Consider the following 15,966-nt stretch of genomic DNA (forward strand, 5'->3'; position numbering starts at 1 on the left):
TTTAAAAAATATAGAAACGATTTTGGTAAAAAGCTTTCTATGAATAATTTACGTGTATGGATGTTGAAAAATATGTGTCATAATATACTGATGAAACATTTATTATTATTCCCTTATTATGAAATAACGGTTTGAGCCATTACATTTAATTTCAATTAAGTTTAATTCATTTAGAGCAGATGTATGCATTTTAAGCTTTAAATGCGTTCTTTCTTGAGCTACAATTTTTTCTAAGCAAGCATAGTTCCTTGACATTTTTGCTAATTTTGCTTTATTTGTTCTGTGCATGTTTCAGTATGCATTCAAAGGACATTCTTTAGAAGTTGAAGGTGGAATGGCTCGTCCGATGCCATAGTCTGTTACATTGTAAATTTTCTGCCATTGATTAACATGTGAGGCTTGGAAAGCCAAGTCCTTCACATGAAATCTTTGGCAAAGAATGCAGGAATAACTAAATGTATTTTGTGACCACATACGTAAACCATATCATATGATGGACTGACTAGTGGAGGGACAACACGTCATTAAGGTGCCATAAGGACTAAAAAAGAAGAAACCTCAAAGGAGAGGCAGTGCTATTATTTTCCTATTCCTCTCAATGCAGGATGCTCACGTCGCAAACATTTTCTATGGAACACCAATCATTGCGCTCAGGATTTTATCTTTTTATCGCAAAGCCTAATTTCATTCATGCCATCTTGGAATTCGTCTTTGTCAAACAAAGAGAATTGTTTTTGCTTCTTTTTGCCAGTGCTCATGGACTTGCCCTTAAAGGACTTTAACATTGATTATTTTAACCCCTTTGTTTTGAATCTTAGATAGGACTGAACTATTATTTTGCCTCTATTGGTGGAAGAAGCCTGTAATGTGCGGTCTAATACTAACCTTTTTAGTAATTTTGACTGAGATGCTTAAGAAATTGCTTAATTGTATACATTTTGGACCATTAATACAATAACTAACTATCTATCATTGTGGATTATGTGTGTGTGTGTGTGCACAAATACTTTACACATTGCCTCTTCAGTTTACCTGACTGCTCTCTGACCAGCTACCAGAGGGTGAGCACAGGTAAACTTTTAGTGTGCACTACACTTACCCTGACTGGGATTGTAGTTCCTGCTTGGACAGGGTGCATACTCTGCTAACCAGAAACCCAGTTTTTAACAGTTTCCCTATAAACAAATATACAAGATAGGAATAATAATTGATAATATTCACTAAAGTAAGATGGCAAACACAACGAGATAATTAACGGAGCGCTGAAACTTTTCAGACACTCACCCCCAGTCACAGATCTGGGTTGAATCCATCATCATTCTTTAGGTCACTTCGCCACCCTAGTTCAGACCCAGCTATATGTAAATCAGTCATGACCCAGTGCCTCACGGGAGCAGTCCAGCCTGAACTACCAAGCCAGGTCTTCCCTGGAACGGAAACAAGCATCCTGGGACCGGTTTCGGGGTAGCACCACTCATCAGCTAGGCTAGCTTGAATCTAGTGGCAAAGTGAGCAAGGTAGCTACATATGGCAGCAAGTGTCGCCATTATTGTGAGTCCAATGTAGCCTCTTATCATGTGAATTGATGAGGTGGCAGAGCAGCCCCTAATTGTAAAGTTTTTGGCAAATATATATGGTGTTATCCAACTAGTTGGTAAGTGTTGGGTGGCTCTAGTATTGTGATTAGGCTGTCAACAACCCAACATTAGGTTGGGCATCATTATAGTTCAGGAGTCGCATTGTTGTTATCAGGCTGTCAGGTTTCATCCGAGGTACAAGGCAAAGGATCCAAGGGTCAGTCATTAGTGTTCGGGGACCAATGAAATAATGGTTTACTGTCCAGACTTATACCAATCGTATAATAGACCCATGATGATACGGTGCAAAGGACAGGATATACAGTGTCAGCAAATATTAGCAACCAACTAAATAATTAGAGTTGGGCAGCTGCATAGTTATAAGTAGGCTGTCAGCTACCTGGCAAAAATGAGTTAGAAACCCCTGCCAGTTGGGTGGCTGCTCTATCTTGGTTAAGCAGTACAGTGTCTCAGTGCCGTGGAAATGAAAATATAATTGATAGTTAGTGCAGAGGGGTCATATTAAAAGACTTGGATGGTCTCTCCTAAATACTCAAAGCAATCTGGTCAGGGAACACAGAGGTCACAATAAGAAGCAAGGACGGAGGGGGCTGTCCCAGTCGGAGTTTGTGAACCAGAAGAAGAGTTTGTGGAGCCTGTGACACAAACACATTAAGAAACATATTTTGAATCTTGGGTGGCCCCCCACATAGGCCTGAGAGTCAGATCATAGCCACCCTGCCCCCTTTCTTGAATTTTTTGTGGCTTTTCACTTTATAATGACAGTCACAAGAGAACATTTTCTCTTGCAGCCAGCCAGGCAGAGCCTTCGGGTCCATCAACCCTACTACGGCCCTGATTATGAGTATAGGTGGTATTTATAACACACCATAAATAACAATACCACACTATGCGTTATTTATCGAGTGTGATAAATACCACCTATAATGAGTTGTTGGGAAATAACCTGTGGATCTTGCTGTTTAACACACCAAAATCCGCATGATACAGTGAATACCATGTGGTTTTCCCCGTTAAGTTTACCTGCTGACATTTAACAAAGGTTGAGTTATTTAGCGCATCCGATAATTACCGCAAGTGTTAAATACCTAACAACTCGTTATTGAGACAGCCTTTAACGAGTAACTGCCAATCAGGCCCTTGGAGTTTGCTGGCCTGAAATGAACAATGGAAAAATCAGTTCTGAGGATAGTGTTCAGATATCTCTAACTTTTAACCCTTTTAACTGGGCGCAGGTCCTGGCTGCAGGACAAGCCCTACGGCCACCCCACACTGCGCAATGCCCAGGCCTTATATGCGCATATGTATGCATGTGTATAAGTATATAGCGAGAGGAAGAGACCAATTTGTTGATTCTCCCCTACTCTATATTAAAAATGGCCTATATTGCAGCTGCGCCACATTTTTCACAGGCTGCTGGAGAACCAAAGATGGAGTGGGGATCATGGTATCCTGTGTGTTTGACTTATGTGGATGTGTTAGATGATGAGTATTGCTCAGCAGAGAGGAAACGACCATTATTAAAGCATTGTTAAGAGTAGATTTAAAATAATTCAATATACTTCTTCCTCCGGAGAGTGTGGGGGATATGAATGTATTTGACCAAGGCATAAAAAAAAATTGCATCCGGTTTTGAAGGAAGATTAATACAGTGATGGAAAGATTTAAGTTTTATTCACACGCACAAAAGGAAGAGGAATCAATTGAAGATTACGTATACGTGTTACAGACGTTGGCAGGATCTCCTCTGATGCCGTGGAGGTTGAAGGTGAGAAATGCGTACGATACGGAAATTGATTTCTAGTGAGGGGCAGTGCTCCAAGCCTTCCGCTGTGGGGTTTAAGGTGAAGGTTGGGGTGGTGATATGGTACTGGGGAGACAGGGGTGTGTGTTCAATAAGGGAATGGCAAAATGGTCGAATCCTGTGAAGGTGGTTGAAATTTTCAGTAAGGCAGTGAGAGTTGAAGGGGGCAAAATGTGGAATTTCAGACGAATTGCTGTGTGTACAGGGGTTTCAGTGAAAGCAAATGGATCGGCAGATATGGAGGATGGTGACACATGCGATGGTGCGTATGATGGTTTTGATGATGTGGAGGTGGCAGAGCAGTACCATGAGGGGGACTTGGAGGAAGAGAGTCTGATGATTTGGATGAACTCATTGCATATCCCCATGGAGTGAGTAATGGTTTAAGGATACAACGTAGTGGTGTTCTTGAAGGTGTAGGGAGTGAGATGTCTAGGCCATGTGGTACAGTTTTGAGCACTAGTGTGATGAATGATGGGAAGTGAAGCGACGACTGTATGATCAAGGATGGGCAAGATGTAGAGGTACGGAAAACTGCACGAGTAAAGACTGCTCCCATGAAACTGAAAGATTTGGTTCAGTATTAGGGTAATCTTAGTTTGCAGATTAATTGATATTGAATTTGTAAATAGTTTTGTATTAGTATTTTCTTTTTAAGGTGAAGGTGTGTAGTGCTCTAATCTTGTACAGAATGTTGGCAGGCGGTGCGTCTTGGAGCGGGTTGGGCGAGGCTTCAAGGAAGGGACGGTTGCGGAGAGTGAAAAAGCCAGCAACGTGTGGATGTTAAGCTGCCTTCCTTTCACACCATTAGACTCTACTTGGAAGACCCCGCGTTGTGTACTCTCCTTTACTACACCCATCTATCCAGAAACGTCCCTTTAGGGCTAACATCCCAGTTCTAATTCTGGCAATTATTTGATATTCATCAGTAACATTTCAGGGTAGTTGTTTTCTAAGGGGTAGAGGGACATTCACCACTTCTCTAATGGCCTGGTTCATTACCCAGTGAGAGAGAGCGATTTTAGATCCATTTCATGTTTAATACTTGTATATACATATTTCATGGCACATGAAGTGTGTTGAGAAAGTACCCATGACAACGGTATACCCAGACATGGGTCCCGTGCTCACTCTGTCACTGGAACCAAGCTACACTCGTTTGAAGAGCCTCAAACCGGTCCTGGGTTGCTTGTGTTCCACTTCAGAAAGCGCCAGACCTGGCAGTTCAGGCTTGAATGTTCCTACTGGAGCAGGACTAAAATCTATTTGCATGTGGCTGGGTCAAATCTAGGGTGGCATTGTGGGCAAAATAAAGGGTTGTGTTGCTACTCCAGGCGATTGCCAGTGGTTGACTTACTGAAAACATTCCTCAAATCACCTTTGTGTGTTTGATGGGAAGATCCTCTGAGCACCATGTAAAGCCAAATAATGTATTAAAGGTTCCAGACTGATTATACTTGTATTATGTCAATGAGTTGGCATATCATGCAACTCTGCTTAGGTATGAGATCGATTTGCTGTTTTCTTTTTGTTTGCAATTCAGTCCAGGCATTCAACATTAAAGTATAGCCATGTAATGTTTATATGCAAAACACCTTCACTTTATTCCCTTTTATGTTACTTACTTGTGTTAGGCTTTATAACATTAACCAGGGCTCATCGGGTTCCAGCGCATCTTCCGCCAAACATTAAGTTCCCCTGCACTATATTAGTCAACTTTGCGGACTATCGTATAAAGGAAACATTTTTGTCAAAGGCAATTCAGATGAGACAATTCGAAATTGAAGATGGAGCTAAATGCAGAATCTTTTCCGATATGTCTGTAGTGGCGGCAAGAATGTGCAAAGAGTTTGTGAAGCTTTTGTATCTTTTTAAAGCCCAAGGGGCACAAGCTTCTATTGCGCAACAATCCAAACTTAAAGTTCTTATGCAGGGGAAGTTCCATTTGTTTACGCGCATTGAAGAGGCTCAGGAGCTGCTTAAGGCAATTTCAGTTGGAAAATAATTTGATCTAGCAGCCTTTTGTCTTGCTCTTAATAATGCTTTTCCATGTCTAAACAAGGGGAGAAGCAATTAGACCTTGCTGTCTCCTCTATTCCTTTAGAATATTTGTCTTAGGTCGATCTGGATATTGATTCTGATTAGATATGAGTTTTACTTTTGGGGTGGGGGGGGTGTAGGTCACCCTTGGTACAGTACCAGGGCACCGGTATTAGCACGCGGAGGGGGAGAATGTGGATAGCAGGGAAAGCCGCATTTCCAGAGGGTGGGGTTGGTATTGGGGTAGGTTTGGGTGGAGGGTTGTTGGGGTTAGCAATAAAAAAGAGCAGAAATGAAAAAGTGTTTAGGAATTTACTGAGTACAAAATTGAAGTCAAAAATGTTTTTTTTCAGTAGAATGAGTATATCTAGTAAATGTCGGATTATTTCTGTAAATGTTAATGGTATATTGAATAGACGTAAATATGGAGGATTAATTAGGTGGCTAGTTATCTTGAAACCTCAAATTCTTTTTATTCAAGAAACCCATCTGAGAACAAATGCCCCAAAATGTTATATACCAGGAATGTTTTCTAGAGTTTTTTTCACTTCAGCAGGAGTGGCAATGAAGGGAGTCGCAATATATTTTTCACACAAAATAGACTGGGAATTTTTCAAGAACAACCGGATCCCCAGGGGAGGTGGATCTGGGTGCAGGTTAAAATAAATAAACAGGTTCTGAATTTCATTAATTACTATGGTCCAATAACTGATGACACATCTGCATTACTTACAATATACAAACTTTTGATTGGGGTTCCTGGGCAAATTGTGTTCGGGGGTGATATTAATTATATTCAGGATCTGAAAATCGACGCCTAAAATAGGAGCAAAAAAAAATTGAAACCTAAGACAAAAAAGGTTTTCGATGCTTTCATGGATGTCCGCCAGTTAATTGATACATGGCGTTTGCTTAATCAGACCACTCAGGAATATACTTGTTCTTCTCGCCAATATCAGACAGCATCCAGAATCGATTTTTTATTGATTTCACGCTCGCTGCTCCTTAGGGCTGCAGGCATTGGTGTTAATGCTTTTTCTGATCATTCATATGTTCAGTCCGACATAGAAATTGATGTTTCAAAAAAGAGTAGGTCCAAGTGGCAGATGGACCGCCTCCTTCTTCAAGATCCATTGTGGCTTGAACAGTTTAGACATTGGATACTGGAGTATTTTAAAATTAATGAAGGGACAGCAGATATTGTTTCAGTTTGGGGTGGACACAAGGCTTCGGCCCGAGGACAGATGATAGCAGCATCAGTGGGGAAAACTAGGGAACGGTTAGGAAAAATCGCACAGCTTCAGCAATCGTTGGCTAATGCTTCTAAATTTTTGAGCTCCTCATCACGGGGCCAGTAGGAACAGGCTAGGGAGGCATTCAGAGACTTTTTTGTTTTAGAAGAAATAAATAACTCTCAGACTTATATGCAGAAGATGTATGAAGAAAGCCAAATGGTTGGGAAAATGTTGGCTTGGTCAACTAGGGCTCGACAAGAATCAGCCTGTATTGTAGAAATAATTGCTCCAAAAATTAATGCAATAGTAACTGACAGAGCTGATATTGCTCGAGTTTTTGTTGAACATTTTCAACAATTATATACTACTAAATATTCGATTAATTAGGACATGATCCATGAGTATTTTACGTCACTCCAATTACCAACAATATCACAGAGTGTAGCCACTCAGCTCCAAAACGAAATTACAGAAGTTGAGATATCAGCTGTTATTAAATCTTTGGCAGGGGCAAAAGCCTGTGGGGAAGACGGCATTCCTATCGACTTTTACAAAACCTTTGTTAAGGATCTGACCCCATTTTTGAAGAAAATATTTGATCATATTAAAGCTGGTGGGATAGTATCTTCAGAGTTTATAAGGGCAACATTAATTAGTTTTGTAAAAAAGGGTAAACCACCAAATAATCTCAATTCATTTAGACCGATCAGTCTTTTAAATGCTGATTATAAAATTCTTATGAAGATCTGGGCCCAGCGTTTCGCTTCTGCGGCCAAGGAAGTAATTCACTATGACCAAACGGGGTTTGTAGCTGGCCGTACTATGTCATCAAATACTCGCTTTTTGATTCAAGCTCTTGACTATTTTAATGTTAATAAGACACCAGCCTGTATAATGATGGTAGACGCGGAAAAAGCTTTTGATTTAGTTAATTGGGATACTTTATTTTATGGACTTTCTAGGTTTGGGATTCCGGTTCAAGTAACTACTATGCTTCAAAATATTTATCAAGGGGTGCAGGCTCAGCTAATAGTGAATGGGGCTCAAACAGGGTTAATCGACATAAATCGCGGGACCAGGCAAGGTTGCCCCTTATCACCCCTTCTATTTACTTTTTTTATTGAGCCTTTGGCAATTAGAATACGAGCAAATATGGATATTAAAGCTCCGATTGATGGAATGGTGAAATTAAAACTTTTCGCTGATGACGCAATTCTGTAACTGTCCCCTGAAAAATTAAATCTGCAGCAAACTATGGCAGAATTCAGGCCGCAATAAACCTTCTTTTTTTTTATGTATTCAAATTATTCATTTAAAAAAAAAATATCTCATATTCAATAGCTCCCCTGCAAAAACAGCTACTGCCCTGTATATTTCTAAGTTGAGTAGGGTGGGTAATTGGTATCGCTTAATGAGCACTCAAGACGAATCCCCTCTGTTCTTAAAAGTTTGGGAGAAAGTTTCAGTTCAAACTCAATGTATTTTTTCCTATCAAGAATGGCAAAAAATATCAACTACAGGAAATAAGATATTGAGAGCTGCAAACTATAAAAGAATGGCATTTCTTGCTCACTGGATCGCATATTACACCCCAAAGGTACTACATAAAATCTATCCAGAGGTGGAAAATAGCTGCTTTAGTTGTGGTACTGGAAGGGGGATGGCGGCATATTTTTTTTTCTTTCCCTAAGTTGACAGTATTTTGGGAGAAAATATTTGAATATTTTAGTAGGGCGATTATAAAAACGTATAAACCTATAGAAGAAGCTGTTTAGTTTGGGATAACTAGTAGGTAGATTACACTTTCGAAAACTGAGGGGTATTTTCTTGCTGTTTCAATGTTGGTTGCTCGCTCGCTAATTTTACAAAATTGGAGATCATTGGAAGTACCTTTGTTCGAGAAATGAGTAATCAAAATGAAACGTACGAAACAATTCGAAGAAGCCTATGCTAAACGGGTGGGGGGAATTAAAAAGTTTTCGCGGATATGGGAATATTTTACAGATTGTTAATTTGATGATTGATTTTGCTTTATAAGTCCCGTTAATTGATGAACATTATTTTGTATTTTGAACCTGTTTCTTATTATTTGTAAAGTGCAAATACCATATGATTCTTGGTAGCTCTGCTCAATAAAACAGTTTACAAAAAAAAGGCTTTATAAGGGGCTATTAGGGAGTACGAGGACCATAATTACTCAATTAGTACGTTCAACCCCGGGATGCGTTTTTTTCGCTTCAGCACAGTATAACTACGCTCCAACTGTAAGGTTTATATATTTACAAACAATAATAGCCATTTTATCTTTTATATGGCCATCAATTATTTTAAATATTACTGACACATAATGAATTATGCATCTATACACTATGTTGAGAGAAATACAAATTACAACAGCTCACATGGTTATAAATTCGTATGAGAGGGAAAGCTCAAGAAAACTCATAAGCAACACTGCATGAAACGGAACAGCACAACTTACTCATGTCTGTTTACAGGCTCCTGTTAAGCATGTGTGCTGTACCTTGATTTTACCTGTTTTGTTCTTAAGCTTAATGTGCATTTCTTGTTATGGTCTATTCGCAGGCTGCAAGAAACTGCTTGGTAAATGAAAATAGAACAGTGAAGGTTGCAGATTTTGGGCTTTCCAGGTGAGATTGTTTTAATGTGCTGTACAAATTGACACAGAAATTTGCATGAGTTGTGAAGGGCATCATTCTTCAGTGCTGCTGGAGCAAATTCAGATCTATACAGAAGCTGCATATAATCAATCCTATATCATGAAGCACTACATAAAACTCACAATTGGCATCTATAAGTTGCAGGGCATGACAAAGGTATGCCTATATCTGCTCCAATACTTACATACGATGCCTATGAGTAAAGGGATGTTGCAGGGCAGCATACATCAGTTTTTTCACACAAGGTTTCCCACCCTGTATTTTTCTAAGAAAGACCAAGCTTTTCAATTGTCAGGAGAAAATTCACCCAAAAGCTTTGCTTCTTTTGTGTGCGGCATCTCTGACAGTTGCCTAGCAGGGTCTCCTGCACAGAGTACACGCTACAAGCAAAACATATATAATAAAACATTATCTGACACATATTGTCAAAAGGTGCCACCACAGTGGACCATACAGCACTGATAAAATGAGAAGATATTCATTGATTTATTTAAAAGGGGTTTTTATAGCGCCCCACGTACCATGTTTCTGCTGTGTTATAAAGTTGAAAATGTAGGGAAGCAAGCAAAAAAGCATCAGCAATGCTGATAGGTCTGGCTTATGAATGAAAGTACCTTTTTTGTTATTGATGAGTTTAGGTACTCAATAACTCATCATACATGCACTCTGTCACTCATCTTTGCACTGATGTATCCATCCATCCATCCAACCATCCATCCAACCATCCATTGACTCATTCTAGCATTAACACTATGACACAACCGCAATAAAACACACACAAACTCAACAACATATGCAAGATAAATTAAAAGAACACAAATAGAATAAAGAAAACAAGCTGATACCTAAAAACGGTGACACACAAAAGTATACAATTAAGTGATGGATGGAATGCTTGAATTAATCTCAGTCACTTGTAATTACTGAGACCCGCATCCTAGTTCATCCTTATTTTGCACACCATGCCCCCTTAGTTTAGACCAATCCATATGCAAATCAGTTTTGACCCTGCTCCACTGGTAACAGTCCAGCCCGAACTGCCAGGCAAGGTCCTCTCACAAGCAACCCAGGACTGCATTCGCCCTTTCTAGGCTGGGTATAGCTTAGTTCCAGCGGCAGAGTGTGCACATGACCAATTTCTGGGCATTCCTGTCACTGCAGTATACAAAAAAGGGATGGATGGAATGCTTGAATTAAATTCAGCCACTGGTAATTAGTAAGGCCTCATTTCAGTCCATCATTATTTTGCACACCATGCCACCTCACTTTCAACCCAGCCACTTGCAAATCAGTCTTGACTGTGCTCCAATGGGATCAGTTCAGCCTGAATTGCAAGGCCAGGTCCTCCCTTAACCGAAACACAAGCAACCTAGGACTGGTTTCATCCTTATTATTGCTCATCAGCTGGGTATAACTTGGTTCCAGAAGCACAGTGTGCACAGGATCCACATCTGGGCATATCCATCCCACATAGGATGTCACAGTGAAGCATAAAAAAGTGATGGGTACAATGCTTGAATTAATCTCAGACACTGGTAATTACTTGGAACCGCATCTTAGTTCATCATTACTTTGCACAGCATGCCACCTCAAAATGGACCCTGCCACGTGCAAATCAGCTTTGACCTTGCTTCAGTGGGAAAAGTCCAGTCTGATCTGCAAGGTCATGTCCTCCTTGAACTGGAATATGGGCGAAACTGGTCCTGGGGGGCTTGTGTTCACAGACGACCTGGCCTGACAGTTTGGGCTAGACTGTTCCCATTGGAGCTGGTCCAAGACTGATTTGGATACGGCTGGGCCCAAACTGATGTGGGATGGTGGACAAAAAACGATGGATTGAGATTGCCAGTGGCTGAAAAAATTCAAGCATTCCATCCATCACCTTGTTTTTGACGCCCAAAATACATCTGTGAGGTGGAAAGTTAATAGCACTACTATGCCATCCACTAGTGGGACCAGGCAACCATGACTACAAACCCACCACTGTAGCCTGGTTGCTGCAGTTTAAATCCTACAGCACTACCTGTCAAAATTATTCCTGTTTAATAGGAATAATTTTCCTATTAAATAAATAAATGTTCCTGTTAGACCTGGCATCATTGGCGTGGGTCTCCCTTCCTCTCTACTCTCCCTATCTTTTATATTGGCTGGATTTAGATGTTCTGGGCACCGTGCCACTGCTACTCAGTGCCATAGCGCAAATGCTCCCTGTATATAAATGACTGTATGAATAAGGATAACTATAATACCTACATCGCTGTAGCCTGTTGTGAGTTACCTTCCATTTCACTGTCGCTACTGCGAAACGATCCATTCTCATAGGCCAGCATGGGCCGGTTAAAGATTGCTTTCTGTCATCCTATCGGGCCCTAGGAACCTGATAGGACCCTCGAGTTTGATACGTATATACTCAGGACATTGAGGGGCACCTTTTAGTAAGGACCGTTTATATATTGCATGTGTTGAAATACCTTTTCTGAAAACGTGGTAGTTTCTTGCCTAAGCTTTACTGTAGGCTGTTGCACGTATGTGTATTGGCTGTCTGGTTTTGGAGTAGCAGGGCCAGCTGGGTCAGACCTGGCTGGAGAAAGAGATTGGTATTCAGAGCATGGGGAGGGGTGACTCTTTGATCCGAACAGGGCCGTGCCTGGCAAGGTGAATGATGGCCCCCCCCCCAACTGGGTGTCTGATAGCAGACCCCCTCATTCTGAAAGTGCAGGATGTCACCTCGTAAACCAAGTGCTCCCCGACTCCACGGAACTGGTCCTGACCGGAGTCAGTGATTTGCAACCTTAGAGAACAAATACTTTTTAGGTATAAAATGCTGCGCTGGAACTTTGGCCAAGTGTGTTCCTTCTGGATGTCAAGACGAAACTCTGTCCGAGTGAACAGAGGAAAGGACTTTGCAACTTTCATCAAGCTTGCCGAAGAAACTACTCGAGGGCCTAAATCGAGAGCGCCTCCTGCAGAAGTCTCAGGGACATTAGACTTCACCCCGTCCGCCGTCGAAATTCCTGTGCGAGGAGTTCTGCTTGCAGGTGAGGCCTCCGTCGAGTAATCCGGAGCCTCTAGTTCTACTGTGAAGACCGCGGACTATGCGCTTCTGAACTTTTGCTAAACCTGTGCGGGCCGCTGCAGCTAAGAGAGAGCTGCCGCCGCTGAGTGCTCATCTGACTCTGAAGATTTGAACCTTCTTGCTAAACCTGTGTGGGCCGCTGCAGCTAAGAGAGAGCTGCCGCCGCTGACAGCCCGCCTAAATCTGTATCTTCAAACCTTTCGCTGGATCTGTGTGGGCCGCTGCAGCTAAGAGAAAGCTGCCGCCGCTGAGAGCCCGCCTAAATCTGTATCTTCAAACCTTTTGCTGGATTCGTGTGGGCCGCTGCAGCTAAGAGAGCTGCTGCCGCTGAGAGTCCACCTGAATCGGCACTTTCGAACCTTCCACTGAATCTACGTGGACCGCTGCAGTCGGAGAGTGCTGTGGCCGCTGAGCGTCCACCGGGGTGCCCGCCTGGTCGTGACCCTAAATTGTCCCGTGGGCCACCGCAGCTAAGAGAGAGCTGCTGCCGCTGAGTGCCCACACCCTTTGCTACGGTGCACCATCGTGATTCGTCCTGTGGGCGGACGCAGCCAAGAGAGAGCTGCTGCTGCTGAGTGCCCGCACCCTTTGCTACTGTGCACCATCGTGATTCGTCCCACGGGCCGCCGCAGCCAAGAGAGAGCTGTTGCCACTGAGTGCCGGCACCACTTGCTACTGTGCACCATTGTGATTCGTCCCATGGGCTGCCGCAGCCAAGAGTGCTGCTGCCACTGAGTGCTCGCACCCTTTGCTACTGTGCACCATCGTGATTCGTCCCGTGGGCCACCATAGCCAAGAGAGAGCTGCTGCCACTGAGTGCTCGCACCCTTTGCTACTGTGCACCATTGTGATTCGTCCCATGGGCCACCGCAGCCAAGAGAGCTGCTGCCGCTGAGGGCCCGCACCCTTTTGCTACTGTGCATCATCGTGATTTGTCCAGTGGGCCTCCGCAGTCAAGAGAGAGCTGTAGCCGCTGAGTGCCCACCCCTGGTGCTATTTTTCATCCTTGTAATTTGCCCCGCGGGCCGCCGCAGCTAAGAGAGAGCTGAGGCCACTTAGCGCCCGCACCATTGACAACTTTGCATCCCTGGGATTTGTTCTGTGGGCCGCCGCAGCTAAGAGAGAGCTGTGGCCGCTGAGCGCTCGCACCATTGACAGCTTTGCATCCTTGGGATTTGTTCTGTGGGCCGCCGCAGCTAAGAGAGCTGCTGCCTCTGTGAGCCCACCACGGAGCTGCACGACGAGAGTCATCGCCACCACCAGCCCAGGCCGCTGCAGCCGTGCGTTGCTGCCACTGAGCGCCCACCTGCCCCTGAGTGCCCGAACCACTGTGGGTGCACGCTGCGGACCTCAGCCTCCAAGACCTGTGGTCGCTGGGAGTCCACCTGTCACCTTTCACCGCTTCTTCCAGAAGCTGCGTGCTGTAGTCCCTTTCAACGACAAGTACCTGGTGCGCAACGGGTCGTGTAGGCCCCGGCCCTGAACTCAGCCCATGTCACGTTTTGGGTGAATACGCTGTTGTCTCTTTTAGTCCCTGCGGGTTGGCGTGAATTATAGTTGTTGAAACACTTTGAGAGTCTTTGAGTTAAACTGTTGGATAAAAATATTATTTTTCTATAACTACCCGAGTTGTGTCCTTTTGTGGTGTTGTTACTGCCTTTTTGTACGTGGCCATAAACGCTTCACACACTGCCTCTGAGATAGGCCTAACTGCTCGTGCTACGTTACCACATGGTTGAGCAGGGGTTATCAAATGGGGTAGCCCACTTGCCCTGACTTAGGAAAAAGGGTCCCTATTTGGACATTGGTGCCAGCCATGGCCAACTAGAGACCCCCATTTCTAACAGTTCCTTTTAAATTTTAATAGGTCACCCCAGTGTAGGCCTTGTAGTCCACAAGGCAGGGTGCATGGTATTTAAAAGTAGGACATGTAAAAAATGTATAGTTAACATGGCCTCGCAGTGACCAGCACTCAAAATCTATTTTCGCTGTAGCAAGTCTGGCTGGCCCATAGAGAAACATTGAGAAGTGTGATTAAATACTAATTCTGCTACCTCTGGATTGGGTCAGCTAGAAATATGATTAAAGCGCTCTTTTAAACATTTCTTAAAAGCCCAACTTAATGGTGAAATCAGATTTGTAATAAACATTAAGGAAAAGTAACTCTTAGAAACGTATCGTTTTCTTGCCTGAAGCTCCTGGAGGCTTATATGCATGAGGTCCAGATGTAGCCTAGTGAGTGCCCAGTCCTTTTGAGGTGTGAAAACTGCTCTCATTACCCTGGCCACACCTCTGAATGGTGGGTACACAGGCTGTGCACAAGGGGGAAATGGCTTCTGCATCTTGGATTTTAGGATTGAGGGGCACTGTGGGATTGCTGCAGTAGAGCCAACAGGAACTGCTGCAAAAATGGGTAGAGTTACTCCTAGGAACTTTTAGGCCATTGGTTGGGGGCAGGGAATAAAGGTCGCATTCCCTAGGTAGTCTCTTCAGAACCATTTTTTGGACCTGCAAAAGAGGACTGGACCTCCTATGTATTACCTGAGAGGAGCCCTACAGGACTGCTCCTGCTCGTGCTTGTCCCCAGAAATGGCCTTTAAGGGTCAGTTGGTTGAACTCCAGGCTGGCTACAAGGCTACCAAAACTTCGGGAGTGCTTTCCTGATGTTCCCAGCTGACCAGAACGAACTGGCCCTCACCTGGACTTTTCTGGTGTGAATCTTGACTCCTGGGTGCTGTTTGTGAGGTCATGGGACCCTGGGCTGCACCTAGCTTCAATTCCCCTACCACTCCTGGAAACTAGGGACTTTAAAAATGTTTGGGCTTCTAAACCTCTGGAGGATCTGGACAATTCACCCCAGCTTATCTGACCCATGGCTTTAGTGGTATCTTGCCCAACCCCTATCTGACTTCGGGAAGAATTCCTCAGATACAACCTGCTGCCATGCCCTGCTGAAGGATTTTGACTTCCAGAAAAAAGACTAAGTCCCAAAGTAAAACCTCTAACCGGGTGGAACCTTGTTGGTGTTTTCTGCCAGTGTCCCATCGCAGTCGGCCTGAAACACTGTTAGGTCCCTGTCTGGAGGGACCATTGACTATCATTGGCCCTTTGTACTTTTTAATGCTATTGTCCCTTAAATCTTTAAACAATCATATCCTAGTTCCCCTTATTGAATTTTTGTAGTTTGGTGTCATTTTGTTCATTGGTTTCAAATAAGAGGGATAAAGGGGGGCGTTTTCCACTCACACAAGGGAGTGGGAGGTCCAGACAGGTAAAGTGCCCCAACAGTAAGACTATCAAGAAGAGTGTTACCAGTTGTTCCTCAATAGAAGGAGAAGATTGGAGGTGAATCGACAAGAGAGCCTGATAGGACTACATGTGTGCTATGTGCGAAGTGGGTAATCCTTTTGTTGGATATTAATGCCCTCACACACCCTTTCAGGTGTCATGCTTCATCATCTGGGCTGCTCCTAGTCGGGCCGGCGGTGCAATGCCTAACGGGCTCCCTAAAAGGGGCACTTTATCGGAGTTC

General features: G+C 43.4%; 1 protein-coding gene across 2 annotated transcripts in view; it reads left to right on the forward strand.

Moving 5' to 3' along the window:
- BTK (Bruton tyrosine kinase) overlaps positions 1-15,966 on the forward strand; it is a 555,678-nt gene that overhangs the window by 502,202 nt on the left and 37,510 nt on the right. For both annotated transcript variants that reach the window (XM_085607704.1, XM_085607705.1), the window contains exon 16: positions 9,264-9,328. In XM_085607704.1, the coding sequence (XP_085463830.1) occupies positions 9,264-9,328 (65 nt within the window). The remainder of the gene's footprint in view (positions 1-9,263; positions 9,329-15,966) is intronic.

Source organism: Triturus cristatus, chromosome 5_2 (assembly GCF_964204655.1).
Source record: "Triturus cristatus chromosome 5_2, aTriCri1.1, whole genome shotgun sequence".
Lineage (NCBI taxonomy): Eukaryota > Metazoa > Chordata > Amphibia > Caudata > Salamandridae > Triturus > Triturus cristatus.